The sequence below is a fragment of the Podarcis raffonei genome, chromosome 11, assembly GCF_027172205.1.
Source record: "Podarcis raffonei isolate rPodRaf1 chromosome 11, rPodRaf1.pri, whole genome shotgun sequence".
Lineage (NCBI taxonomy): Eukaryota > Metazoa > Chordata > Lepidosauria > Squamata > Lacertidae > Podarcis > Podarcis raffonei.
The window spans coordinates 49058723-49085886 of NC_070612.1; the positions used below are offsets into that span (position 1 = coordinate 49058723).

At 44.7% G+C, this 27164-nt stretch overlaps 1 protein-coding gene across 4 annotated transcripts in view; it reads right to left on the reverse strand.

The window, feature by feature from the left end:
- MARCHF3 (membrane associated ring-CH-type finger 3) overlaps positions 1-27164 on the reverse strand; it is a 174774-nt gene that overhangs the window by 39209 nt on the left and 108401 nt on the right. For all 4 annotated transcript variants that reach the window (XM_053407996.1, XM_053407995.1, XM_053407994.1 and 1 more), the window contains 2 exons: positions 18278-18521; positions 11346-11550 (listed from right to left, as the gene is read on the reverse strand). In XM_053407996.1, coding sequence (XP_053263971.1) covers positions 11346-11550; positions 18278-18465 — 393 coding nt within the window. In that variant the 5' untranslated portion in view covers positions 18466-18521. The remainder of the gene's footprint in view (positions 1-11345; positions 11551-18277; positions 18522-27164) is intronic.

Genomic DNA, 27164 nt, shown 5'->3' on the forward strand with positions numbered 1-27164 from the left:
AAGATTAAAGAGTTTTACACAGCTAACGAGAATGAACACTGAGCACTTCTTAAAGGAAAGTGTGCCATTTTTGTACAGGCACTTTTCAGAACAGAAGCAAATGTCAAGCAATCATTTGCCTTAGGTGGATTAAATGGGAACTCTTGACCTTCTCTGGATGAGCAATTAGCATATAGTGAACACATCTCATAAGACTCTGCACATATTCTAGCTAGCCTGAAGATCTAAGTGCAATTTCCAACACTCAGTCATTTAAATCCTTGGGGAATTTTAAATTCATCAGCTATTTAAATAGGAATGGATCCACAGCTAGAACTTGAATATTTGGGTTTATCAGTCCTATCCTAACCATGTTGATTCAGAAATAAGTGTCACTGACTTTAATAAGACTTTGGCCTAGCTACCGGTATATTTGCGTAGGATTACAGATGTACACACCTTGAATCTAAAATGCTGAGATGTTATACCACCATGTTCAATCAAAGGCACTCCCCAAGTAAGTGTGCATAGCATGTCAATCCTATCCAGAATAATTTGGGGAGCAGATTCCATGCACTTAGTGGAATTTATTTCCAAGGAAATGTATACAAAATATAAATCTTCACCAGTGAAAATCAGCAATGTTTAAGGGACAAAGTAGGCTCCGGCTGAACACACAAGCTGGATAACTTTGTAGATTTGGCTGTAAACATACGAGATCAGTACAGAGTCTTCCAGCAGACTGCAACAGCAAATGTTTAGCCTATCAGATATAAGGTTATAAAGGACATGGGATGACCACCATCGGCAACAGAAGCCATTTTAAAAGGTCACAGCATGTTTTCAGCTCGTGTTAAGAGAAATCCACATCCTAGAATCAATACACAGGCTTTATCGTAAATTGGTTTACTTCATCACAGGCAAGAAGACACTAAAGTCATTGTTTTGTACCAGCTGCCAGGAAATATGCAAGACAAAGAGTAGGATTTGAGAGATTTAAAAATGTCAAATTACAGTAATTGGATAAATATACACTTAATCTGGACTTTGAAAGCTGTCGGGCTTTTTCCAAAAGAGTACGCGGCAACAACGCTCAATGGAAGTTCATAATGAGAACACATAACAGAGTGTGTGCGTGAGCAATCTAGAAACCTAAGATTGGTGCAGGAGTAAATGGAGTGGGAAGTAGCCAGATTAGGAGTTTTATGCCACAGTGGCACCTGAGCTACATTGCACCAAAAAATGTTTTTGGGCTGCTAGCAACCATTTTTAAGTTACCACTCAGCTGAGGTATATAAGATATAGCTACAAGGCCTCATGTAGATTTCATGTTGGTACTGGGATCATTATTAAAGGTAAAGGTAAAGGGACCCCTGACCCTTAGGTCCAGTCGTGACCGACTCTGGGGTTGCGGCGCTCATCTCGCTTTATTGGCCGAGGGATCCGGCGTACAGCTGTGGCCAGCATGACTAAGCCGCTTCTGGCGAACCAGAGCAGCGCACGGAAATGCTGTTTACCTTCCCACCAGAGTGGTACCTATTTATCTACTTGCACTTTGACGTGCTTTCGAACTTCGAGGTTGTCAAGAGCAGGGACCGAGCAACGGGAGCTCACCCTGTCACGGGGATTCGAACCGCTGACCTTCTGATCGGCAAGTCCTAGGCTCTGTGATTTAACCCACAGCACCACCCGTGTCCCTAGGGGATCATTATTACCAGACCCCAAACATAGCAAGGTAAATGGCGTTTCCGTGCACTGCTCTGGTGCACCAGAAGTGGTTTAGTTATGCTGGGCACTTGACCTGGAAGCTGTCTGTGGACAAACACCAGCTCCCTTGGCCTATAGAGCGAGATGAGCGTGCAACCCAAGTCATCCGCGACTGGACCTAACGGTCAGGGGTACCTTTACCTTTACTATTTACACACAGAGCCCTTTCAGCATTTCCAAGCTGTTTATTCTAGCTGGACATCATCATTTTTATTCCGTCCTAATGTCTCTCACTGCTCTCGTTTCTTACTCTTTGAAATGAGCTTTTAAAAGAAAAAGATAAATCTTTCAGCACCGCCTTTAACCACCTCAGGAGAGTGTAATGAAGTTGTCCCCTGTTTGGCTTCAGCAGGGTGGATTGCCAGCTCTTGCCTCCGTTAGCCCTTAAAGCCAATGGGGCATTTCGTCTCGCTGATTACATGCCGAAAACCCCCTTTCCCTTCTAGCCTTGACAGTGATCTCTTTGTGAACTGTGTCGGAGAGCATCTGGCCTTCTGCTGCGGTAACAGGATACCAAACTGCTGCTTCACTGAACAGCGGAGGGCAGGGATGTACAAAAGGGAGGATGGAACGGAAGTCGGTTCAAAGCTTTACATGGAAAAACAGTCAGATGAGCTTCATATTTCAGTACAAGGCTTCAGAAAGCTTTCAATTACCAAGCAAGCTCATCTTAATCCTTTCATGCTTGAAGCTGACTGCCCATCCCCCAGCAACAGCTTCCTAGCTGCCAAGTGACTGGTTAAAAAGAGAGAGAGAAGAAAGTAACAAGTCCTAATCAATGATATTTATTGCAGGCCTCAAGACGCAAAGTTTAGTAGGAGCATCAAAGGATGGCTTGCATGTATTTTTATATTGCACGTTAACTTTTATTTTACTAGATTATAGCATTCCCTGCATTTTCTTTTAAAGTACATGTTCAATATGTGCGCAACTGTGTTGACGTGTAACACGCCAACCCAGAAATGTCATAAAGATGTCACTGAAATGCCACTAAAAGGGCAGGGCGTTCGCAGGGCGTTCGCAGGCTTTTTCAATGGGTTTCCATTATACGCGGTTTTACTGATGGGTGCGGTGCCTCAGAACATAACCCTCGCACACCAACGCCGGGTATAGGAGGCACTGAGGGCTCCAGCCCCCCTCAATATTTTGAACCAGGGGGCCCAGCCCCCCAATATTCAGGGGGCCGACATCCCCCACCACCGCCCTCTGGGTGCCTCACTCCTCACCCGGGAGGGAACAAGTGAGGGGGAAGAAGAAGAAGAAGAAGAAGAGGAGGAGGAGGAGTAGGAGTTTGGATTTGATACCCCGCTTTATCACTACCCGAAGGAGTCTCAAAGCGGCTAACATTCTCCTTTCCCTTCCTCCCCCACAACAAACACTCTGTGAGGTGAGTGGGGCTGAGAGACTTCAGAGAAGTGTGATTAGCCCAAGGTCACCCAGCAGGTGCATGTGGAGGAGCAGAGACGCGAACCCGGTTCCCCAGATTACGAATCTACCGCTCTTAACCACTACACCACACTGGCTCTCTGTGTGTACTGTCCCCCAGAGCATGCCCTGTGGCATGTCCCACTGGGTGGGACATGTCACATGACATCACATGGTGCGTCACACGATGCTTCCCCCTCCAATGTGGGGGGGGGCACAAGTTGTCATCCCTGCCCTCGCAAAAATGGGGGGCTGCCTGTATATAGTCCTTTATGATCTGGTAAGAGGTAACACGATTCTTTGTTACAAGAACACAGTAGTAACTTATAAAGTAACCCATGACTCTATTTTTAAATTTATGTGTACCTGAGCACTGGAAATAAAAATATCGACCTGGAAATTCATGCCCAAATTCCTTATATTACTGACACCCAGAGTATAATCCAGAAACCATTCACTCTTTACTATGTACTAAAATAAACCTTTTCTAGTCTTGTGATCCATGTCACTGAATTTAATCTTCTAGAAGTTCTACTGTGCTTTCCACAAGAAGCAGCAATGCAGAAATGGACTGTCCATTTCATATAGGACTCTATGATAACACACGTTTCTGTCATGTCTGCATGCAGTGTGTTTTACTCCTTCATATTATGTTTAAGCAGTTCTAAGATAACAGAAGAGAAAAAGAAGAAATGGCATTTATCAGATCAATGAATGATCAAATTTTGTCAGGATGGAGCTCCTCCAAGTCAGGAAAATCACTAGTTTCCCCACATATAATTAAGACAAAGCAAATTTGCCTGCAACACCTATTCACTCCTTCATTCATGAATGGATCGGCAGTTACTGTATATTTTTGAAAATATAAATTGTGTTTGCTGAGCCCGTATTTTATACAGTCTGTATATGATGTTTGTTTGTTAATGTGAGGTGTGATATGCCTAATAAAGGATTTTGAATTTTGAATTTTGAAAATACAGGAGTCATTCCACATATGCAAACTTAGCTAAATGTAACATGAAAGGGCAGTTTGAATTAAAGACAAAAATACAAAATCTGATGTGGAATTCTGGGCACGGAAAGAACTGCCACCTAAATAAACCAAGTTACAAATCTGTCCTTGGTCTGAGAGGGATGAGAACCTGTGGACCTTCAACTCCCATAATCCCTGACAACTATTATTATTATTATTATTATTATTATTATTATTATTATTATTATTATTTATATACTGCCCTATAGCCGGGTGTCCCACTACAGGTTCCCATCCCTGGACCAACACCATCAGCTTAATGACACTGTGATCTTCTTGTGCAGAAAATATAGGGTAACTCTTATCTATTAGTGTGTTTGAAAGTTTAAAAGCTGGCATTGCTTCATCCGGCTCAGTACGGTGACTGGCAGCAGAATTTCAGGTGGGTGTCTTTTCTCCTTGGAGATGCCAGAAATGGAAACTGAGGCCTGGTGCAGGAATTCCACATAAGGAAGGACATGAACTCACTTTTATTACTAGTGTGGCCAAATGTAACATCAAATAATAATAATAATAATAATAATAATAATAATAATAATAATAATAAAATTTTTTATTTATATCCCGCCCTCCCCAGCCGAAGCCAGGCTCAGGGCGGCTAACAACAATAAAACAGTACAAAAGTACAGCACAAACAACACTCTAAAACCATTCATTATAAAATTAATTAAATTCAAGCCACTGGCCACCACTGGGCTAGAGTTCTGTGAGGATTATCAAAGGAGGGAGTCAGGCTGTGCCCTGACCAAAGGCCTGGCGGAACAGCTCTGTCTTGCAGGCCCTGTGGAAAGATGTCAAGTCCCGCAGGGCCCTAGTCTCTTGTGACAGAGTGTTCCACCAGGTCGGAGCCACAGCCGAAAAAGCCCTGGCTCTAGTTGAGGCCAGCCTAACCTCTCTGTGGCCTGGGACCTTCAAGATGTTTTTATTTGAAGACCGTAAGTTTCTCTGTGGGGCATACCAGGAGAGGCGGTCCCGTAGGTACGAGGGTCCTAGGCCGTATAGGGCTTTAAAGGTTAAAACCAGCACCTTAAACCTGATCCTGTACTCCACCAGGAGCCAGTGCAGTTGGTATAGCACCGGGTCAATGTGGTCTCGCAGCGAAGACCCCGTAAGGAGTCTCGCTGCAGCATTCTGCACCCGCTGGAGTTTCTGGGTCAGTCTCAAGGGCAGCCCCACATAGAGCGAGCAAATGAAGAGCAAATGAAGGTTTGAGCCTGTTTTGCAAGGTAGCTGTCAGGCGTCAGGGAATCCTATGCCCTCCATGGTAGGCTGCCAGGAATAGATAGACAAGAAAGGCTCTTACCAATGTCTTTTATTCAATATTCACAGAGAGAGGCTTAGAAATGCAGCCTCTTGGAGTAATGGCGTTGCTCCGAGTAATCTCCACCCCCTTCTCTCCTCAATCGCCAACAGCAGGCATAGGCAAACTCGGCCCTCCAGATGTTTTGGGACTACAACTCCCATCATCCCTAGCTAACAGGGCCAGTGGTCAGGGATGATGGGAGTTGTAGTCCCAAAACATCTGGAGGGCCGAGTTTGCCTATGCCTGGTCAACAGCATCACACACCTTACAGTGGCCACTTAAGGCTGTTTGCTCTCCTACTTTCAGTGCTTGCCAGGTTCTGGGAGAAGAGGGATCTGGAATGCTTTCTAGTAATAACGTGTTAGCCAACTGCCCTTCTGGCTCCTCCTCCTCTCCCATTATTTCCCAACTTCGCCCCTCATCTACCTCTGAGCATTGACCTCCCGCAAACCACTGTTGTATATCTATACTGTCTTCCTCTTCTCTGGAAGGTTGAGGAAGCGGAGGCAGTCTACACCATTCCTCCTCCTATCCAGTCCCTGACAGTAGCACAAACCACACTTCGCTGGTTGGGAGAAAAGGCAAAGCATGATATGCCTCAAACCAGGAATGGAAGCAGGCAATTGCCATGCATAAAAGTCCAACAAGAAGGAGAGAGAATGTGTGCATCTGAGGCTCATCCCAGTCTCATGAACATGATGCTAGACCATAGTTTAGTGGTTGCTTCTGAAGCAAATCGGTGCTTTCTTGGGTCCAGCTGGGGGGAAAGAAGAGAGTTAAAATTCTACATGGGTCTGATATGTCAGAATAAAATATTATTAAAAAGTGGGGGAGTGCTGCGCTATATTTTGCCTAGTGAACTGCAATTTCCTTTGGAAGACCGAGTTTTGCAGCATTCCATAGCAGTAGATAAGGCATGCACCGTCAGCGATGCACATTGCAAATGTGGTTTTTTTTGTTTTCATTGTTGCAGTAAAATATAAACTGGTCCGCCTTCAGAATGCCTATTCACTATATCACTTCTGTTACATTTTTATGCCTGATCTTGTGAGAACAGAATCTCTGCTATTTGGTTAAAACTTCTGCAGCCTGCAGGAAACAAGCCTCTTTTATATTGCTCATACAATTCTTATCTATAGCACTGTGGTCTTTTAACAGGAAAAAGAAATGAGAAAAATCTAATCTCTCCCACTAGGGCCAAAAAAGAAAAGAAAAAGATGCCTCTTATCAAAAGGAAGATCAAAACATCATGCAAAGCCTGGCATCTGAATTTTCATTTTCCTGGTTCCATTTCCTCACAATTATAAAGTATGCAGCTGACCTCGTAAACTCCGCTCTAGGATTATTGTTCCACACGGAAAAAGATCTTAGGCTAGACTGTGAAATAATAAGAGAGGACCTATAATGACTGGCCTATGTTTAAAAAGCTATGCTCTAGGTTTACTCTGAAAAAAAGTAGCACAAGTACGTTGTGGTAAGATAAAAATAGAAAGGAAGCTGTAAACTAGGAGTAGGCAAACTAAGGCCCGGGGGCCGGATCCGGCCCAATCGCCTTCTAAATCTGGCCCACGGACAGTCCAGGAATCAGTGTGTTTTTACATGAGTAGAATGTGTCCTTTTATTTAAAATGCATCTCTGGGTTATTTGTGGGGCATAGGAATTTGTTTACCCCCCAAAAAAAATATAGTCCGCCCTTCATAAGGTCTGAGGGACAGTGGACCGGCCCCCTGCTGACCTCTGCTGTAAACTGAAGCCTTCAAGCCCACCTGCTTTGCGCAATGAATGAGGCATAAGGCTAATGTAAAGTCAAGGTTGATTCTGGCACAAATCCGTGTTCTCTGCAAAGCAAAACCAAAAAAGCTACAAGAGACTGGAGGTTAAGCATGTCACAGAAGTCGTCTTGTCCAACAGCTCATTGAAAGCTGTACCCAACGGAAACGTGTCTACTCTCTAATTTCATCAGTCGTATAAAGTATAATAGAACTCAGCAGTGCAGGGCTACCATCCATGAAGAATGATGGTGGGATACTTTTGGGCAGCCATGCTGACTCCTCAGTTTTTACACTAGTGAGAGGAGGGGAGTTTACTTTGGAAGGAATACTGGTAAAAACAGTGAAGCTATAGGCTTGGGGTGAGGGTCTGGAGTGGGGGTCAGCAACCTAAGACTCATGGGCCACAAGGGGCCCATGGGGGTGGTTTAACTGGCCCATGGACCCCGGCCGCCCGCTCGGGTGGCTCCCATGTGCCGCGCTAAACCAGCACGGAGCAGAGCGGGGACCGCCTTCCGTGATGCTGGCCGGCTTCCCATTGGCTGCAGGAAGCTCCTGCAGCCAATGGGAAGCTGCGCACGCCTCCTCTGCACCAGAAGGAGCACCGGAAATAGCATTTGCACTCACACATACTCCAGTCCACTGCGGTGTCTGCAGGACCGTGAACCGTCCCAAGCCACAAAAACTTTGCTGACCCCTGGTCTGGAGTGTCCATAGGCTGGTCTAGGATCAACACTTTGCTGCCAGGTTACAGCGTGCATGCTCAGTCCCCACATCCACCAAGGGTCATTTAATAGGGCAATGTCAGGCTTCAGGGAATCTGATCCCTCCCACGGTGGCAGCCAAGAAGGAGATAAACCAAAAAACAGTTCTTACCAAGTACCGTATTTTTTGCTCCATAAGACGCACTTTTTTCTTCCTAAAAAGTATGGGGAAATGTGTGTGCGTCTTATGGAGCGAATGCAAGCTGCGCAGCTATCGCTGAAGCCAGCACAGCAAGAGGGAGAGTTGTGCAGCGCCTCTTGTTGTGCTGCCTTCCCAGCGAAGTGGGTGGAGGGACGGAAGGGAGCTCCCCTATATTTATAATGAATAAAATCACCTGCCCTCACTTATGAACTGGCTCTTGATTTGCAGATCTTACGTTATGTTTCAATAAATATAACCATTCCACCAATATGCCAGCTCTTAAGTCGTAGAATCATAGATTGTAGAGTTGGACGGAACCACGAGGCTCATCTAGTGCAATCCTAGCATTGCAGGAAGGTTTGGCTTGAACCCGCAACCCTGAGATTAAGAGTCTCATGCTCTACCAACTTCTTCAGGGGATAATAGGAAAAAATGCCCATTTGGGGAGGAAATCTCATACTGTATATCAGTTCAGCGGCTTTACTTTTTGCATATGTTCCTGTTAACTGTACTTTGATATTTTATATACTTCCAGTTTCTAATGAAGCCTTAGTTCACTGGCTTTCTACAAAGTAACAATCTCTTACATCTAGAACATATTTTTTATTTAAATTAGAACAGGGGTCAGCAAACTTTTTCAGCAGGGGGCCGGTCCACCATCCCTCAGACCATGTGGTGGGCCGGACCATATTTGGGGGGAGGGAAATGAATGAATTCCTATGCCCCACAAATAACCCAGAGATGCATTTTAAATAAAAGCACACATTCTACTCATGTAAAAGCACGCTGATTCCCGGACTGACTGCGGACTGCATTTAGAAGGCGATTGTGCCGGATCCGGCCCCTGAGCCTTAGTTTGCCTACCCATGAATTAGAACTTTGTTATTGCAAGCCTTGCAATACCAGTCAAATGTTTATTGGGAAGGATCACTGAAAAGTCCGCAACGATAAAATTGTTACTAGTATTGTGAATTTTGTTTTCTTGAATTTGGTTACTACTGTTCCTTTGTTTTTCCCTCCATTGAGCAAACGAACACAAACGTATTTGTTGCTTCCTGATTTCGTCTGCTTTTTTCCTTTGGTCAGAGGGAATGTTCATATCTCCATAGGATGTTAAAAAGCAAAGCTTCTCCAGCTCTGGAAGGGTTAACGTTCAATTTCAACTTCCCCAGTCACTATTAATTCTCAAGAAATGTCACATTCCATTTGTGCAAAGAACATTTTCAATCCCAAAGGTGAAATTGCAATAAATTGGGCCCTAAAATCTATTTATTTACTCAATGCTATATTGTGACCATTTCTTTATCTTAGTAGACTTATAGTCCCCCCCCGCCCCCCCACAAAAGTTGCATTTACTGATAATAAAAAATGTTGATTTGGGGCTTCTGCTGTATAAGACGCCTGTTCAAGATGCCACTGTCTTGTTAGCCAAACTTAGCTGCTTAACTGGAATCTAAAGCTCCCGCCACAATGACTTTAGGGTACCACAAGACTTTGTCAAATTGAACTAACCATGAAACTCGTAACTGCCAGAAAGAAGACTTGGATCAAATTGCCAGTTACCTTCAGACTGCAGTCCTTGGATGGAAGGATCCTTTGGCAAGAGGTTAAAGGGCTCCTGGATTACTAGGCCACCTCCTTGCCAGGAAGAATATTGGGACAAAAAGATGACAGCGTGGCTCAAGCCATCAGTTGGAGACTGAACAGAAGAAGGCAGCTTGATTTCCTGATCCCTGACCGAAAGAATACTCTCCTTCAACTGCCATTTACCCTTGCACTACAAAATCCAAAGGGAAGCACATTCTGGACTGTCAGGGGCTGCTATGCTGCGCTGCACGTGCGTAGGGACTTCTTTTGCTGTATTACCAATTTGTTGCGGTCGGCATTTACATTTCAAATGGAAAGGGTAGTAGGTTAGTTGCAGAGTTTTGCACGTAGAAGATCCCAGCTTAAACCCCTGTCATCCACAGGAAGAGCGGAGAAAGACATCTGCCTATCAGTGCAGATAATAATAATAATAATAATAATAATAATAATAATAATAATAATTGTTGATACCCCACCCATCTGGTTGGGTTTCCCCAGCCACTCTGGGCAGCTCCCAACAGAATATTAAAAACACGATAAAAAAATCAAACATTGAAAGCTTCCCTAAACAAGGCTGCCTTCAGATGTCTTCTAAAAGTCAGATAGTTGTTTATTTCCTTGACATGTGATGGGAGGGCATTCCACAGGGCAGGCGCCACTACTGAGAAGGCCCTGGTTCCCTGTAACCTTACTTCTTGCAAGTGAGGGAACCGCCAGAGCTAGATGGGCCAAACAGCTCCCTATGAAAGAAGGCTCCACTGTTGTAGACAAGCACCCATGCAGCTTTGTGTGATCAGAATTATGCTGCCCCCACTGTGATTGATAGAAGTTATTTTTATGTTGTCATTTTCTCAACCAACTTTCTATAATTCATTGTATAGCTGACTCTGAATTCTCATCATCACGGCTCCGTTTTCAAATTCCTAAAGGAAAGAAGTGACCTGTAATAATATCATATTTCAGAAGAAAGGAAGAGACTGCGGCTGCAGCCCAGAGAGCAGATTGAAATTTTATGTGCAGTCCAATTTATTTAAAATAATTGTATCCACAACCTGCAAGTCTCAGACCGTAAGTAACCAGAAGAAGAAAAATTGGCTGATGTGACTAATGTTTGGCCAATAAACAAACCAGTGTTAAATCTATAAAGTGGCAATACAAAAAATCCGTCCATGGGGTGACTTTTAAAAACATTAATCCTTGATCTACATTTTACAATCTGCAGTAATGTGTTTTTTTTAAATAGTGTTCTGTAGATCTATGTCCCCCCCCAAGAGGTCTCCGTTAAAGCAAAGAACAAAATGCATGCTGTAAATATTCTCCCCCAAAGTATGCAGAGTCCTACAAAGGAGCCAAACCATTTGTCCTATTGTTCTCACCCATGTTCTTTGCTGAAAAATGAAGGTTTTAATTACGGTTGCCCTCTTCCTGCCCTTCACTCCCCGCCCCCCGCTTCTAAAAACACCCCAAATGTATAGCTTTTCTTTTGCTTCATCGAAGCTGCAAATCTGTTGTGATCCTGGTGTAAAAACAGACATCATTAAAGCAAGGCTTTGGAGGACATGCCCCGTTTACTGACCTCGACCAGCGGCCTTGGTTTGCGCTCTACTGCAAACCTGAAGTGGCAGAGTTCACAGTAAGTGGTATTTGAAGACGACAGCCAATGCTCCAGGCAGCTGCGATGTATAGTCCCCAGGGTTCCCGTACATTCACAGGGAGAGAGCAAGTCTTCTTGACTGCTGCCTTCGTGGCAAATCCTACACATTGGTCGGTCATTGAAAGGGCTGGAAGACAAGGAAGAGGGGTCGTGGGTTAGTATTGGAGTCACGGAGGGGAGGAAATGGGATAATTATCTGGCCCAACCGCATTGCCACGCCAACTCATCGCCACACGGTAACAAGCCTTTCCACAGTAACCGCACCATACAATAGTATACAAGGTAGCTTTGCTCATTGAGAGGACTCAGTCACATCCCACCCCACATAAGAAGGTGTAGCTTATTTTTCTGTGTATTGGATGAGGTTTTTTGACACAAAAATCATGTCAAAAAACTGGGGTCGTCCAATACACGGATAGTGGCATGGGGGGAAGATGCCGCTGCATGCAGGGAGCGATCTGGGGGTGCTGGCTAGTGGCACGCAGCTTCCCCCCGATGCTGCTGCATGAGGGAAACGCTCGCTACCTGCCCACAGGAAATGATCTAGGAAGTGTTTCCTGCCTGCAGCTGCGTGGGGGGAGAGGCTCAACAACGTTGGGCCATCTCACCTCATCTTCTTAAAATTGAATCCCCCAAAATAGTGTGTGTGGGGGGGTCTTATACACGGGGGTATCTAATAGATGGAAAAGTACGGTATCTCCTCCATCTCTACTAGCTAACCTGACCTGGGGTGACATTTTTTCTCACCCACAGATATGGAGAACAACCAACTGCAGAGCAAATTCTGAGGCACAAACTATCTAGAGAGGTGTAACATCTTTGGTTCCATAGTATAGTTTTTCTCAGTGTTTTGTTTCTGTGCTGCAATGTACACTGCAATTCAGCCGGGTAACAACAACAACAACAACAACAACAACAACAACAACTTATTATTTATACCCCACCCATCTGGCTGGGTTTCCCCAGCTACTCCCCAGCGGCTCCCAATAGAATATTAAAAACATGATAAAACATCAAACATTAAAAACTTCCCTAAACAGGGTTGCCTTCAGGTGTCTTCTAAAAGTCAGATAGTTGTTTTATCTCATTGACATCCGATGGGAGGGCATTCCACAGGGTGGGTGCCACTACCAAGAAGGCCCTCTGCCTGGTTCCCTGTAGCTTTACTTCTCGCAGTGAGGGAACCGCCAGAAGGCCCTCAGAGCTGGACCTCAGTGTCCAGGCTGAGGAAGAGAACTCTATTTACACTAGTTGCTGGCACAACTGGTATTATGTCCTTTTCTTTTCTCTTGTGCCTTAATGCAGCAGGAAAGGTTGAAGGAGCTGGGTATGTTTAGTCTGGAAAAGAGGAGACTGAGAGGAGATATGATAGCCATCTTCAAATATCTCAAGGGCTGTCACATGGAAGAGGAAACAAGCTTGTTTTCTCCTGCTCCGGAAGGCAGAACTCAAACCCATGGCTTCTATTGCAAGAAAGGAGATTCTGACTAAACATTAGGAAGAACTTTCTGACAGCAAGAGGGGTTTGACAGTGGAACAGTCTCCCTCAGGATGTTGTGGACTTTCCCTCGGAGATTTTTAAGCAGAGGTTGGATGGCCATCTGTCATGGAAGCTTTAGCGGAGATTCCTGCCGTGGCCTAGATGACCTTTGGGCCCCTTCCAACGCTACAATTCTATGACTCTAATACAAAACCACATTAGTTAAAACCACAGTTTTGTTTTATTTTGACCAAACCACAAGACTATGGTTTGTTTTTAAGAGACGTGGGTGGCGCTGTGGTCTAAACAACTGAGCCTAGGGCTTGCCTATCAGAAGGTTGGCGATTTGAATCCTCATGATGGGGTGAGCTCCCGTTGCTCGGTCCCTGCTCTTGCCCACCTAGCAGTTCGAAAGCACGTCAAAGTGCAAGTAGATAATTAGGTACCACTCTGGCAGGAAGGTAAATGGCGTTTCCGTGCGCTGCTATGGTTCACCAGAAGCAGCTTAGTCATGCTGGCCACATGACTCGGAAGCTGTACGCCGGCTCCCTTGGCCAGTAAAGCGAGATAAGCGCCGCAACCCCAGAGTTGTCCGCGACTGGACTTAACAGTCAGGGGTCCCTTTACCTTTACCTTTTTATGGCTTGTTTTTAGCCAGGTCTCAAGCTGTAATTTCTTTTGTTTTGGACTTTAAGCTGTAGTTCAACACACTCCTGAAGTGCTGCTTTAATGCTTAAGAGAGGAGGGAGTTTGTGGATACTGTTACATTTGAACCAGGCCAGTGACTTTCCCAAATTATGTTCATTGGGACACACCAACCTAGGTTTGTTTTCTCACTAGCACAGTTAGGCTATAAATGAACTAAAGGCATTGGGACCTTTGTGTCTACCACCCACCGACTGAACAATATATGCACAGCCTGCTCTCCCCTCTATAGCAGTAGCAGAGCATTACTGCGCAAACTTTTGCATGCTGTAAAAATGGCAGGGTATACTAAAGCCTTGGGTGGTAAAAGAACACTTCCTAGCCATTACTGTACACAAAACATGAATATTTTAAAAAAAGAAAATCTTTTGTTAATGTTCTTTGAGATCAGCGAGGTTCTTTGCTCAGATGACTATTTTGCAGTCTGTTTAATAATTTTTCGCCTCTTTTCCTTGGAAACCATATTCTGCTCCCAAGTTTTAATTTTTAATGGACCACGTATAGCCATTAGTTTTTATACCCATGGTCTTTCTCAGTCTCTCTAGTGTATTCGTAGTGTGCAGTTATATGCACTCTACAACTCCTTTTGGCCAGGCTGAACAGGCTAAGCGTTTTCAATCTGTTCTCCATTCCTGTATTCATTCTGGTTATTGCACTTGGTGTATGCTCAAGAAGAATTGCCGTATTTTTTGCTCTAAGACTCACTTTTTCCCTCCTAAAAAGTAAGGGGAAATGTGTGTGCGTCTTATGGAGCGAATGCAGGCTGCACAGCTATCCCAGATCCCTCTTGCTGTTCTGGCTTCTGAGATTCAGAATATTTTTTTTCTTGTTTTCCTCCTCCAAAAACTAGGTGCGTCTTGTGGTCTGGTGCATCTTATAGAGCAAAAAATACGGCAACTCAAAATTGCAACAAACATGACCAAAACTGCCTTTTCTCTTCCAAGTGAAACCTTCAGTGGTGCCCCTTAAAGATGGGATTAAACATACACTCTCTGACATTACCTATGCGTCATTTGTCAAGTACAAGGTTTTTATGATGCATGCTCTAGATACAGCCTCTGCAGCTATCAGATCTAGATGGAAACACAAGCTCTCTTGTCGTCTTTAGCAAGTCTACTTTCTGTGGAGTTAGCAATTCTATTTCCTGACAGAATTTTGCTGGCTAACATATGATCCCTAGCTGGTATCGATCCCTAACTTCCTTTCTGCTGTCTTCTCTTCCTTATGTCATAGCTAGCACCTCTCCTCTTCCAGGTAGAACCAGTTCCTGTCTCTGCTACTCTCTTCTTCCAAGTACATCGAAAGGTTCAATCTGTACTTCCAGGTTTTTTTTATGCTGGCTGGATTTGGCTTTGCCAAGATCAGGTGCACTGTCTCTTGTTCTTGTTTGGTGGTAAGCAAGGAGTAGGAATAGGAGGGGGAGGGGGTGGCACTGTGGGTTAAACCACAGAGCCTAGGACTTGCCAATCAGAAGGTTGGCAGTTCGAATCCCCACGACGGGGTGAGCTCCCTTTGCTCAGTCTCTGCTCCTGCCCACCTAGCAGTTCGAAAGCACGTCAAAGTGCAAGTAGATAAATAGGTGCCGCTCCGGCAGGAAGGTAAACGGCATTTCCGTGCACTGCTCTGGTTCGCCAGACCAGGACATGATCCAGAAGCTGTACACCGGCTCCCTCGGCCAATAAAGTGAGATGAGCGCCGCAACGCCAGAGTTGGCCACGACTGGACCTAATGGTCAGGGGTCCCTTCACCTTTAAGGAGTAGGAGAGGCTTGCTTTGTTGAGGAGAGGCATCCTGCCCTTCTAAGGAAGAGTTATCATTGGTGAATCTCAAAGGCTCGCAATGGCCTGGCACATTTAGCTCAGCACAAACAGGTGGGCACCATTGCTTTTCTAAGAGAATGAGGGAGGTGTTTACGGTGAGTTCTGACACCTATTTTTCTAGAAAAATAACACTGGTTAGGCCTGTGGTTGATTCTAGACCAGTCTCCAATCTTCCCTTCCTCAGCAAGGTGTTAGGAGCATGTGGTGGCATCTCAGCATCAGGGTTCCTGGATGAAACAGATTACCTAGATCCATTTCAATCTGGTTTTAGGCCTGGCTGTAAAACGAAGACTGCTTTGGTTACTTTGGTGGGTGATCTGCATTGTGAACTGGACCTCTCAGAGGCTTTGGAGACCATCAACCATGGCATCCCTTTGGACTGTCTGTCTCGGATGGGCCTTGAAGGCACTATTTTACAGTGGATATTGTCCTCCTTAGAGGAGAAAATTCAGAAGGTGGTGCTGGGGTGTGTGTCTCCCCTTCAATCCTGTGGTGGTTTAAATATGGGGTCCCTCAGGTCTTGTCCCATGCTGTTTAACATACGTAAACATGAAACCTCTGGGAGAGCTCACCAGAGTTTTGGAGCCATGCTGATGACACACAACTTTGTCTCTCCTTTCCATCAGAACCAAGGAAACAGTCTCCTTAACGCAACAGGAAAGGCTGAAGGAGCTGGGTATGTTTAGCCTGGAGAAGAGGAGACTGAGAGGAGATATGATAGCCATCTTCAGATATCTCAAGGGCTGTCACATGGAGGAGGGAGCAAGCTTGTTTTCTCCTGTTCCGGAAGGCAGAACTCAAACTCATGGCTTCCAGTTACAAGAAAGGAGACTCCTCCAGCAGAACCAAGGAAGGCCTGATCCAACTTTTGCCAAGCCAAGAAAAGGAGAGTTCCTGTGCATATTTTCAGACATTGTTTTCTTTCTTAAACATTACCGTTTGCTCAGCTGTCTTATTCCTAATACAGACTTACATCAATTAAAAATAGCTTAGCAATATGATCCTCTTCTGCTTATTTTAAATATTTCCATTTCGAGACAGTATACCGTAGTGTAGCTTCTCCCAATAGTGTGGCATTTTAGACCACCATTCTCATCGGTCTCAAACCAGCATGGCCAATGGTCAGATATTATTGTGACTGTAGTGCAAAACAGCTGGGTGGACCAAAGTTGGGGAAGGCTGGTGTAGTAGGTTTGGAGGCTCAAATTCCCTCTCAGTCATGCATCTTTCAGGGTAGCTGTTGTGCACAGCATCACCTCTCACTAACCCTGAAGGGAAGTTATTGCAAGGATTGAACAAATTTCATGAACCCTGCTTTGACCTCCTTGGAGAAAAAGCATAGGATACAAATAGGATGGATGGATAACTAACTAACCAACTAATTGCACTTTTTTATTTTTTAAAAAAGCACACACTGCTATAAAGGTAAAGGTAAAGGGACCCCTGACCATTAGGTCCAGTCGTGGCCAACTCTGGGGTTGCGGCGCTCATCTCACTTTATTGGCTGAGGGAGCTGGCATACAGCTTCCAGGTCATGTGGCCAGCATGACTAAGCCGCTTCTGGCGAACCAGAGCAACGCACAGAAACGCTATTTACCTTCCCGCCAGAGCGGTTCCTATTTATCTACTTGCACTTTGACGTGCTTCTGAACTGCTAGGTTGGCAGGAGCAGGGACCGAGCAACGGGAGCTCACCCTGTCGCGGGGTATCTGGTGGGAGGGCGTTCCACAGGGTGGGCGCCACTACCAAGGAGGCCCTCTGCCTGGTTTATTGCAAGGCAAATCTATGAATTTAAAAATGTAATTGAAGCACAGCTCTTCATACACAAAACTTTGAAGAAAGATATCAGCTCGCTCTAGGAGCTTCCAATCTACCCTTCTGAAAAGAAAAGCTACGGTTAAGGGCATGACAGGGGATTTTTTTGAAATCAGCACTGGTTGAACAACATGTCCCCCCCCCTTACAAAATATAAGTACTTTCCCAAATACTATATTCTACACGCATTGGCTGATTGCCTACCAATAGATATACCAAGCCATTTGACATTCTTCTGAATGGACTTTGAAAAATATATAACATGACCACTGCTTACTTACACCATCTCAAACTGCTGCCTGCCAGCAGTGAAAAAAATCTCATACAATACCACCCCGAAGACCCACTCCAGTCCACGGACATGAAAAAGAGCAGCAAATTCTGTACCTAGGCATCGGGCATCGTGTTGAATATCAAGTTTGCCCAGCTGCCCAGCTACACAAAACGTGGTCTAGAAGTATAAAAGATGAAAGTCCACAATACTCCACACAGAACGCGATAGGCTAGATAGGAGTTTTCCTCCCAATCTCTCTCACACACATGCAAACGTGAAACGACAGCCCTCACTGGGAAGCTGTGAGCACCATGCTCAAGTCAGCAGAATGTCACTCCTGAACTTTTCTCTTTCGCCTCAGGAGGATTAATGGCCTCTCCATCCCTTTGCCACCTGCCTCCCCCAACGGTCCCCGCACCCCCTTCCTTGCGCGAAGCGGAACGAGTTGAATCGCCGGGGATCGCGACAAAGTTGCAACACATTACGAACTCGAAGAGGAGTCGAGCTTTTGCTCTCTTTAAAGTGAGCAATGCCGTGCGCATCATTCAGAGAGCATGGCAGTAACAATACAGGAGAATTGAACGTGCAGCTTTCCATCTGCCTGCCCCTGAAACAGAGCTGTGACTTTGGAGATGAAAAACCCCCGAGTGCACTTAGGGAGGTTCGGGTCTTGAAATCGCAAACCCCCTCCCCTTCCTGACACTTTCTTCCCCGCGCTTAACAAGCAATCGGATGTTTCCTTGGCTCGGTACGACCGTACCTCTGTGTGGCAAGCGTCCGTACTACTGATGACAGCAGCTGCCCGTCCTTGGCCGAAACTTGCATGACATACTGCGGTTGCCCATTCGCGAGGCTGCTACAGTCCTCCACCGTCTTCACCACCGGAGCAGCCGAGCTGGTGCAGTCTGGTAAGACTTCGGGCAGGTGACTGCAGCGGCTGGTTGTCATGGTAACAGACAGCAATTACTCTGCTAATGGCTTCCACATTCATACAGGATTTCCATCTAGGAAAGAAAGATTAGAAAACAATTTATCGAAGGCAGGGGCTGCTGAGAGCGGACGCTGGGCAAGACACACATGCAACAAACCACCAACGTCTCCGTCATTAAAATTCAGCAGGACTCAAAGAGCATTGCTTCCCATTAGAAAAATATTCTAACACAAAGGTGAAGGGGGGGGGCGAAGAGAATAGAAAAGCAGGAATTGTTAATAACAATGCAGCAAGCACCTCTGTGTCTTATTGATTCTCTTTGAAAATGAGATATTTCTCTCTCTGGCCCCCCTGCACCTCCTATTTCTTTTTTTCCCTTTTTTAAAATTGCTCTTGCTATTTGCAGGGGATGGGCAGCCTCACAATTACGTGGAGTTGAGAAACTGCGTCTCTATGAAGTGTGTATTATCTTGAAAAGCAATTTTTCTCCCTTTACTTTTCTCCACAGACTTTAATGCCTTGGTGATAAATGGAAAGGCTGAAAACCTTTTGTCTCTCTCTCTCTCTCTCCCTTGCCGCCACCTTCCACCGCCCCCCCCCCCAGTTGTGAGGTGCTAAGGACACCTAGCCAGGGCTCGCTTCAGCTACACGTCAGCCTCTTCCCCATAAATGCAAGAAAAGTACCAAATAAATTCGCAATCTCTCGAGAAAATAACCTGTTATTACAAAGTGCGCGTTACACCATCAAATAGGGAGCACAACACCCAAATCAGTATTTAATGACAGAGGGGTTTTCTTCCCCCAACCCCACGACTCCGGTCCCTTAATGATAACCTGCATGCAGTAATAATACAGGCTGCAAGGTAAGGTTGGAGGGGGGTGGCGAAAAGAGAAATCATACTTGTATATGCCACGCTCCTTTCTCCCAAGCATTTCAAGTAAATGACATTTAAAATGTTTTGCTGGACAGTAATTGTACAGGAAAACAGAACTTGTGATAGGCAGGAGTGGGCACCGCCCCCAATTTAGGGGTCAATTTTGGACAGAAACACAAACAACAGAAATATGCGATGTTAGAAAATGTGGGTTAATTTACTGGGAAGTGTCATGCCCTGCTCTCCTCAACCAGCGTGAGAGTATAACAACACCTCCAGGCCTCATAGAGGATGTGAGTGTATTGTTGGTTATTATGCTACGTATTTGTGTGTGTGTTTATGCACATAAAAGACCACAGACAGATTGTTCAAATACGAACATCACAGAACAAGCCCTTTCCTTAGAAGTTAGCGGCCCTAATAGCGAAGGACGTTTCAAAGGCCTGACTGAGGCTAGCTGCTAATTCTGTAGGTTCACTCTACTGATTTAAAAACAGCCAATAAAACAGGAAGAATAAAATTACCAGATAATATAATCATCAACTTCTTCATCATCATCAACAACATAGAAAGCTTAAAAGAAAATGAATGGCATAAAATATATTCCACAGTGGAATACAAGATTCATATTTCTACCAAACATACCGAATATTCATGGACGTTGCCAAATGAACTCATATTTGAAAGGACTGAGGCAACCAGGAGAAAGATTGGTCATATAAGTCACAAATGGCCCCCAAGTAGAAGCAAAGTTGGAGGGGTCTGCATCACCTCTGGCAGTGTGCATTTTATGAGTCATTTTTCCGGAAAAGGCAATGAACACTACTTCTTTAAACCACTGAGCCACAGGAGAACAAGACGTGTCTTTCCATCCTTGAGAGATGAGCAGCAACCAAAGGATATAGAATTCCCTGTTGAGAAGTAAGGCCAGCACCACCCCAAATGGCTAAGAGACATAGCTTAGGGTCCAAGGTGGCCTGTTTGCCAGCAATAACGCCAATCTCAACTGTAACCTGCTTCCAGAACTTGTGTACATAATGACATCCACACCACATATGCCAGTATGTTCCTCATACCTTACAACTCAGTCAGCGTAATGGGGAACTATATCTTCCAATACATATTTTTATACAGTGGTATACAGTGGTACCTCAGGTTAGGGACGCGGGTGGTGCTGTGGGTTAAACCACATAGCCAAGGGCTTGTCGATCAGAAGGTCGGCAGTTCGAATCCCCGCGACGGGGTGAGATCCCATTGCTCGGTCCCTGCTCCTGCCAACCTAGCAGTTCAGAAGCACGTCAAAGTGCAAGTAGATAAATAGGTACCGCTCTGACGGGAAGGTAAACAGCCAGAAGCGGCTTAGTCATGTTGGCCACATGACCTGGAAGCTGTACGCCGGCTCCCTCGGCCAATAAAGCGAGATGAGCGCTGCAACCCCAGAGTTGGTCACGATTGGACCTAATGGTCAGGGGTCCCTTTACCTTTACCTCAGGTTAAGAACTTAATTCATTCTGGGGGTCTGTTCTTAACCTGAAACTGTTCTTAACCTGAAGCACCACTTTAGCTAATGGGGCCTCCTGCTGCCACTGCGCCGCGGCTGCATGATTTCTGTTCTCATCCTGAAGCAAACTTCTTAACCCTAGGTACTATTTGTGGGCTAGCGGTACCACTGTACTGTAAAATGCTCTGTGATCCTTGGATGAAGGGTGGTATGTTGGAGAAGGAGAAGGAGGAGAAGGAAAAGAAGAAGGAGAAGAAGAAGAAGAAGAAGAAGAAGAAGAAGAATTAAGAAGCCAGCCCCAAACTGTTGCTCCTTCACTGCCAATGGACTTCAACTCCCATCATTGTGCTGAAAATGCCATGGTTTTAGGTTAGATCCCTGTATGCGACAGCTGCATTGCAGGGGGTTGGAAGAGGGAATCTTCAGGGTCCCTTTCCAACTTCACAAGTCTATGATTCTTTGGTCTCTCACTGTTGGCTGTTGGAAGTTGTAGTCCAATACATCTGCAGTCACAGGTTGGGGGAAGGTGGCCTTAAAGCACATTAAAGGTAGAGAAAGAAATGTGTTTTAGTGCCCCTGACATTAATTCAAAAAATGCCACCAAACTGCTTATCTGGGGAATACTCCTATCCAATGTATTTTATTGATTTTCTCCCCCCCCTTTTTTAATGGCATTACACTGTCCTGTCACTGTTGAGGCTCAGTGTAGCAGCCACCGAAAACAGTTGCGCAACAGGAAAAGAAAGCTGAGAGTGGCTATGGGGCAACACATACAAAGAGTTACCGTATATGCGCTTGTGTGTGTGTGTACCAGCAATCATTTTCATACTCTCCCCCTTACCATTTCTGAGCCCTATCCTTTGATTCCCGTCCTCCCCAGAGTGAGTGCTTGTGTGATTCCTCGGGGATAGGTTTATTCCCTCTTTCTTGTAAATCATTTTTATAGTTTTTTGTGGAGCATAAAAAGGGCAGGAGAACACTTTGGGAATTCTGATTCCCCAGGGCTCTTCCCCACTCCCCCCCCCCATGTCTTCACAATGCTAAGGGCAGAACCAGGCATTATGGGAAATGCACTGCCGCTCCAGCAATCAGCTGCTTCTGGTACCCTACTTTTCTCGGTCTCCTGTAGCAAGTACTAAGATGATGATTTTGTCACATTCCAAGATTCTGCATTATCAGCTCTGCTCCAATGGCTGAGACCACAGGCAGAAGCCACCAATCTGGCCATACACACACACACACACACACACACACACACTGTATATATATATAAAGAACCATGATAGAGCATGGCAGACACAATCCAAATACTGTACTGAACACCATTCTTTTATTTGCGTCTTCAGACCCAGAGACCTCCCCCCTAAATAAACCCACATTTGACTCAAATTTTAGTTTTGGTTTAGAATTTAGGCCACAACTTTATTGATTACAGAAAGTGAGTGGTTGCATAGGCTCTGGTTTGACTAGCTCCCTGCACACTTGCAGGTAGCGCTGACCCAGGGCACCAGCATAGGCCAGCCTAGGGTGAACACCTGAGGTAGGTGGAAAGCCCAGGAACGGACTATGTCGACTCCCCAGATGCTCCCCTGGACTCAGGCATGGGCACAACCCCCTCTCGGGGGTTGACCAAACCAGGTTGAGTCCCTGGATTCCTTTAATGGAATATCCTTCACATAGGGATGGCGAGAGTCTTCTCCCATCCCTATCACCTGAACCAGAGCCTATCCGCAACCTTACAAGTTGTGACGAATTGCTATGCAGCAGGCGAAACCCAAATGGCAACAGCCAATCAGCCAAGTGGGGGAAATTCCTGCCGTGCCCCTGTCCCAATGACAGATGACACACAACAGCATAGCAAGGTCAATCACAAAATGCCCTAAATATAGGGAGGTGGGCGGGTGCTCCGATGCATGAGGCTAAAGAGGAAGCTCTGGGTCACGTGCATAGGTATATATAGATCCCTTGGCCCATTTAGACAGCTCCCCATTGGCCAGATTAAACCCAGCAATGAGGGACCTACCAATCGGGTGTTGTGGCTGTGCAATATACCCACCCACAACCAAGAGGTCAGTCTCCAGGTCTCACCGCAACACGTGCCCTCTTTTAGGGAGGACACACTTTCCTTGCCTTAACACCAAAATAATTTAAAAATTGAAACCTTGGCCATTCCTTTTGTTAGTTTGATAATCAACTGGCACAAAGCACTTTGTGGCACTTTCCAGAGTTAGCCAAGCAGGTGGCTGAGGCAAGAAAGCAATTGGATCTAAGCAGAGAGACATCAGGGATGCCATACCACTCCCACAGATCACCAGTGTTGAAGCAATGATTCTTCAACATCAACTTTGTTGGACTGGTCATGTTGTGCAGATGCCTGATGATCATCTTCCAAAGCAACTACTCTATTCCGAACTTAAAAATGGAAAGCGTAATGCTGGTGGTCAACAAAAGAGGTTTAAAGACTGTCTCAAGGCAAATCTAAAAAAATATAGTATAAACACCAACAATTGGGAAACACTGGCCTGCAAGCACTCCAGTTGGAGAACAGCCTTTACCAAAGGTGTCATGGACTTTGAAGACTCTCAAACTCAGGACACAAGGGAGAAACATGCTAGGAGGAAAGCACGCTTGGCAAAGCCACACCATGATCAGCTCCTGCCCGGAAACCAATGCTCCTACTGTGGAAGGATGTGTGGATCCAGAATTGGCCTCCACAGTCACTTACAGACTCATTGTTAAAACCATGTTTGTGGAAGACAATCTTACTCGGCTACGAGTGATCGCCAAAGAAGAAGAAGAAGAAGAAGAAGATTTACGAACAGGGCTGAGTGCTTGACGATACACCTATCATTGCGGGGATGGCTTTAGCTACTTTTGCAGAGAATACATTCCCTAGGGAGCATGCATGTTGCCTATGCGCTACTTCGTAGCAGTTCTGATGCTCAAAGAACAATGAAGAAAAAGAATAGCGTTGTGATCCTCATATACAATGACAATGGAGCAAATGACTAATTCCAAGACCATTAGCACACAAAGAAATGCAAAAGAATGCAGCCTTATGAGAACGGCAGCCACAGACTCTCAAAGGAGCGTGTGTAGGGACATGGATTATGAGCTACATTTTAGTTTTGAAATGCATGCTGAGACTGTTCAACGAGAGTATGCAGCAGCACAGTAGATGCCTCATTAAACTTAAATAGCCTAGACAGGGCTGTGCTTATAGACCCATGCTACAGAATTATACATTTCCTTGCTCACTGCTTCGCTGACCTCATTATGTACAGCAGGAAGATTATCATTCTGCATAAAGTGACCATCCATGCTTTGACAAAGGCATCCGTCAGTCAGTTGAGGAGTTTAAGGGTATTTCTTAACCACCAGATGATGCCGTTAAGAGCAAAATATTAATATATGCACAACTCTTTGCTTTAGCAGCTACTTAAAAAAGAGAGAGAGCTATTTGGGCAGCCCAGCAGAATATGTTTCTTCTTAGCAGCTTGATAACATATTTTTAAAATAGGAATATCTGACTATTAATTTCAATGGATATGGGATTTCTGCTATTCAAGGCACTTCAAAATCTGATGTGGGTCACTATCATTTGTGTTATAAGGAAAACAGAAAGTGAGGGAACAGCTTGGCCAAGGCAGCTGACGTTCATGGCCGACGTTGACATTTGAAAACAGGTCTAATCCCAGCATTTTACCGGTGCCACCCTGATTTCCAAAGTTCTGATTTTTAGAAAAGCTCTGACAACACAAAATAAATACCAGCCTTTTGAACATGTATTAAAAATCATAATAATTCAACCCTGGCAGAAGCCCTATAATGCAATTCATCCAATTCCAACAGTTGAGTTTGTTTTCAATATTCTCCCTCATAAAATGCAGCATGATATACACTTTTGAAAATGGTGTAAGTAATAAGCAGCGCGTATTGAACTCTGGAGGTAAATATCAAGAATGATTGTTCTGAGAAGTACCTATTGACGAAGGCAATGCCAGTGCATACAAAAGCAAAAATAAATCTTGCTACCTAAGAAAACCCCGGCTGAATAAATGCTGCTGTATTCTTTTTATGCGCTTTCATATGAAGCACATGGAAATAGCTTTTGACCATGAGCAGATATTGTTCATTTTCAGGGCCATAAGGTTCAGTCAAAGACGCTGACAAGGCCTATATTGTATCATTACAGCGGAGAGTCAGAAAACCAGGGGAAGCCAAGAGACTGAGTACTGGACCTACCAGAAAACAGTTGCCAAATCACAAAAGTCAGAATCCAAAAGACTACCACAGGGATCTTCTAGTCATTCACACATTTCATCATGGTTTGGCAGTTGTTAAGAGCTGTTAAGACATAGGTCTGAGGTGGTGAATATAGGCAGAAGACCTTTGCCGATTTATATGCTTATGGAATGATCTAAATTCTGCACCAAGAAATCTGAATTCTGCAACCTGCCTAAGTCATGCAAATGTACATGTATTTACTTATCTTGCATAATTTATTCTGATTCTGCTAATCATATTTTTTAGGGGATAGGGAGCAGAGAGCAATGTTGGACAGTGAAACATTGCTCTCTGGCCACTAAAAATCCTGCTAAGCTTCCTTCGATGGTTCCCATTAACCCATTGACACTTCTCATCTAGTTTCAAGGCTATCTTCATAACCTTATGAGCTAGACAACAGAAGCGGAATTTTGGCACTGAATAAATACAACACTGAACCAAAACGATCATGTAGGTGTCCCTAAAAGTACATTTTGGGGAGATGTTCCAAAGATGGGGTGCTGCAACTGAAAATGTTGGGCTGGCACTCATCTAATCTCCAAAATGGGGAGCCTCTGAAAAAGGTCGTCTTCAAGCCAGTCTTAACAAACAAGATGGCTGAAATGAGAAACAGTGGTCCCTTGCTATTAAAAACCATTTCTTCCTTCTGTAAGTCTGGTTAAACACATAAATGCAGAGCTGCATTTCTAGCCTTCAGTCTTCTTGTGAACAAGTTGCTCACCCAACTTCACCAAGTACTTTTGATGTGTTTTCCAATAAGCTCTGCAACTTGTGGGTTACAAGCATGATTCTGCACCTTGCCCAACAGAGGAAAGGGCACCAAATGGAAGTTGTTCCGTTTATCTGATTCGCCCCGTTCAGGTGACAGGTAAGTTCAAAATGTCATCATACCATTGCTGCATCTTAGAACGAATGCTTGCCATACTGCATTTTGTTTCTTGCAATGTAGAAGGCAGAGGTCTGGGGGGAAAGTAGGCAAAGGGAAATTAAAATTTTAATGGAAAAGTGATGAAATACCAACAAAAGAACAGTGGCAAGAAAAGTTGATGGAATATGCTGAAATGGTGAAAATAACTGAGAAAGATAATGACAACAATTGCCTTCAAAAAAGATTGGGAACCTTTTATGATGTACATACAGAAACAATGCATTGAAATGAACTCACTTGCAGGATTCGAGTAATACACTTACAATGGACAAACATAAACAGAAAATATAAATATGAGGTTAAAATGTTAACAACAGTTGGCAAGGTACAATTTTAATTTTAGTACATAAGGCATATAAAATTATAAGCAGAAGAAACAAGCACCGTATTTCTCGCTCTATAAGACGCGCCCGACCATAAGACGCACCTAGTTTTTAGAGGAGGAAAACAAGAAAAAAATATATGCTGAATCAAATGTTGTTGAAGAGGCTTTGCACGGCTATCTCTGAAGCCAGAACAGCAAGAGGGATTGCTGCGCAGCTCTCCCTTTTGCTGTTCTGGCTTCAGCGATAGCTGCGCAGCCTGCATTCGCTCCATAAGACGCACACACATTTCCCCTTACTTTTTAGGAGGGAAAAAGTGCATCTTATAGAGCGAAAAATACGGTATGCTATAAACCAGAAACGGAAGTTGGGAGAGCTGGGGGGGGGGTAATTGAAAATGTAAAATGTAATTTGAATTATGCTAAAAACCATAAAATTTTCTTTTGCAGAAGGAGGAGAAAGAAATCATGCTAGCTGCTGCAGAGAATACTGTCATTACAACCCGCTTGTTCCTCAAGGGAGCGTCACGGAGTCAGGCGAGTTTTTCCCTTTTGCATCTCTGCTGTTGATTTAAATGACAGGTGTGAAAAGTGCAGGGAGTCAGACTGCTCCCGACTGACTCCTCGTGTGGGGATGCTGAATGGTGATGGCACTGCAACACACACAACCGCCCCTCCAAGGAGCGCTAAAAATCTTGCAGCTAATGAATTGGCTCTCCTGTGAGGCATGGATATAGAAAAGCAATGCTACGTATAGCTAGAGTGTTGCAGAGACTGGGGAAGCAATTTTGGCAGAATGCAAA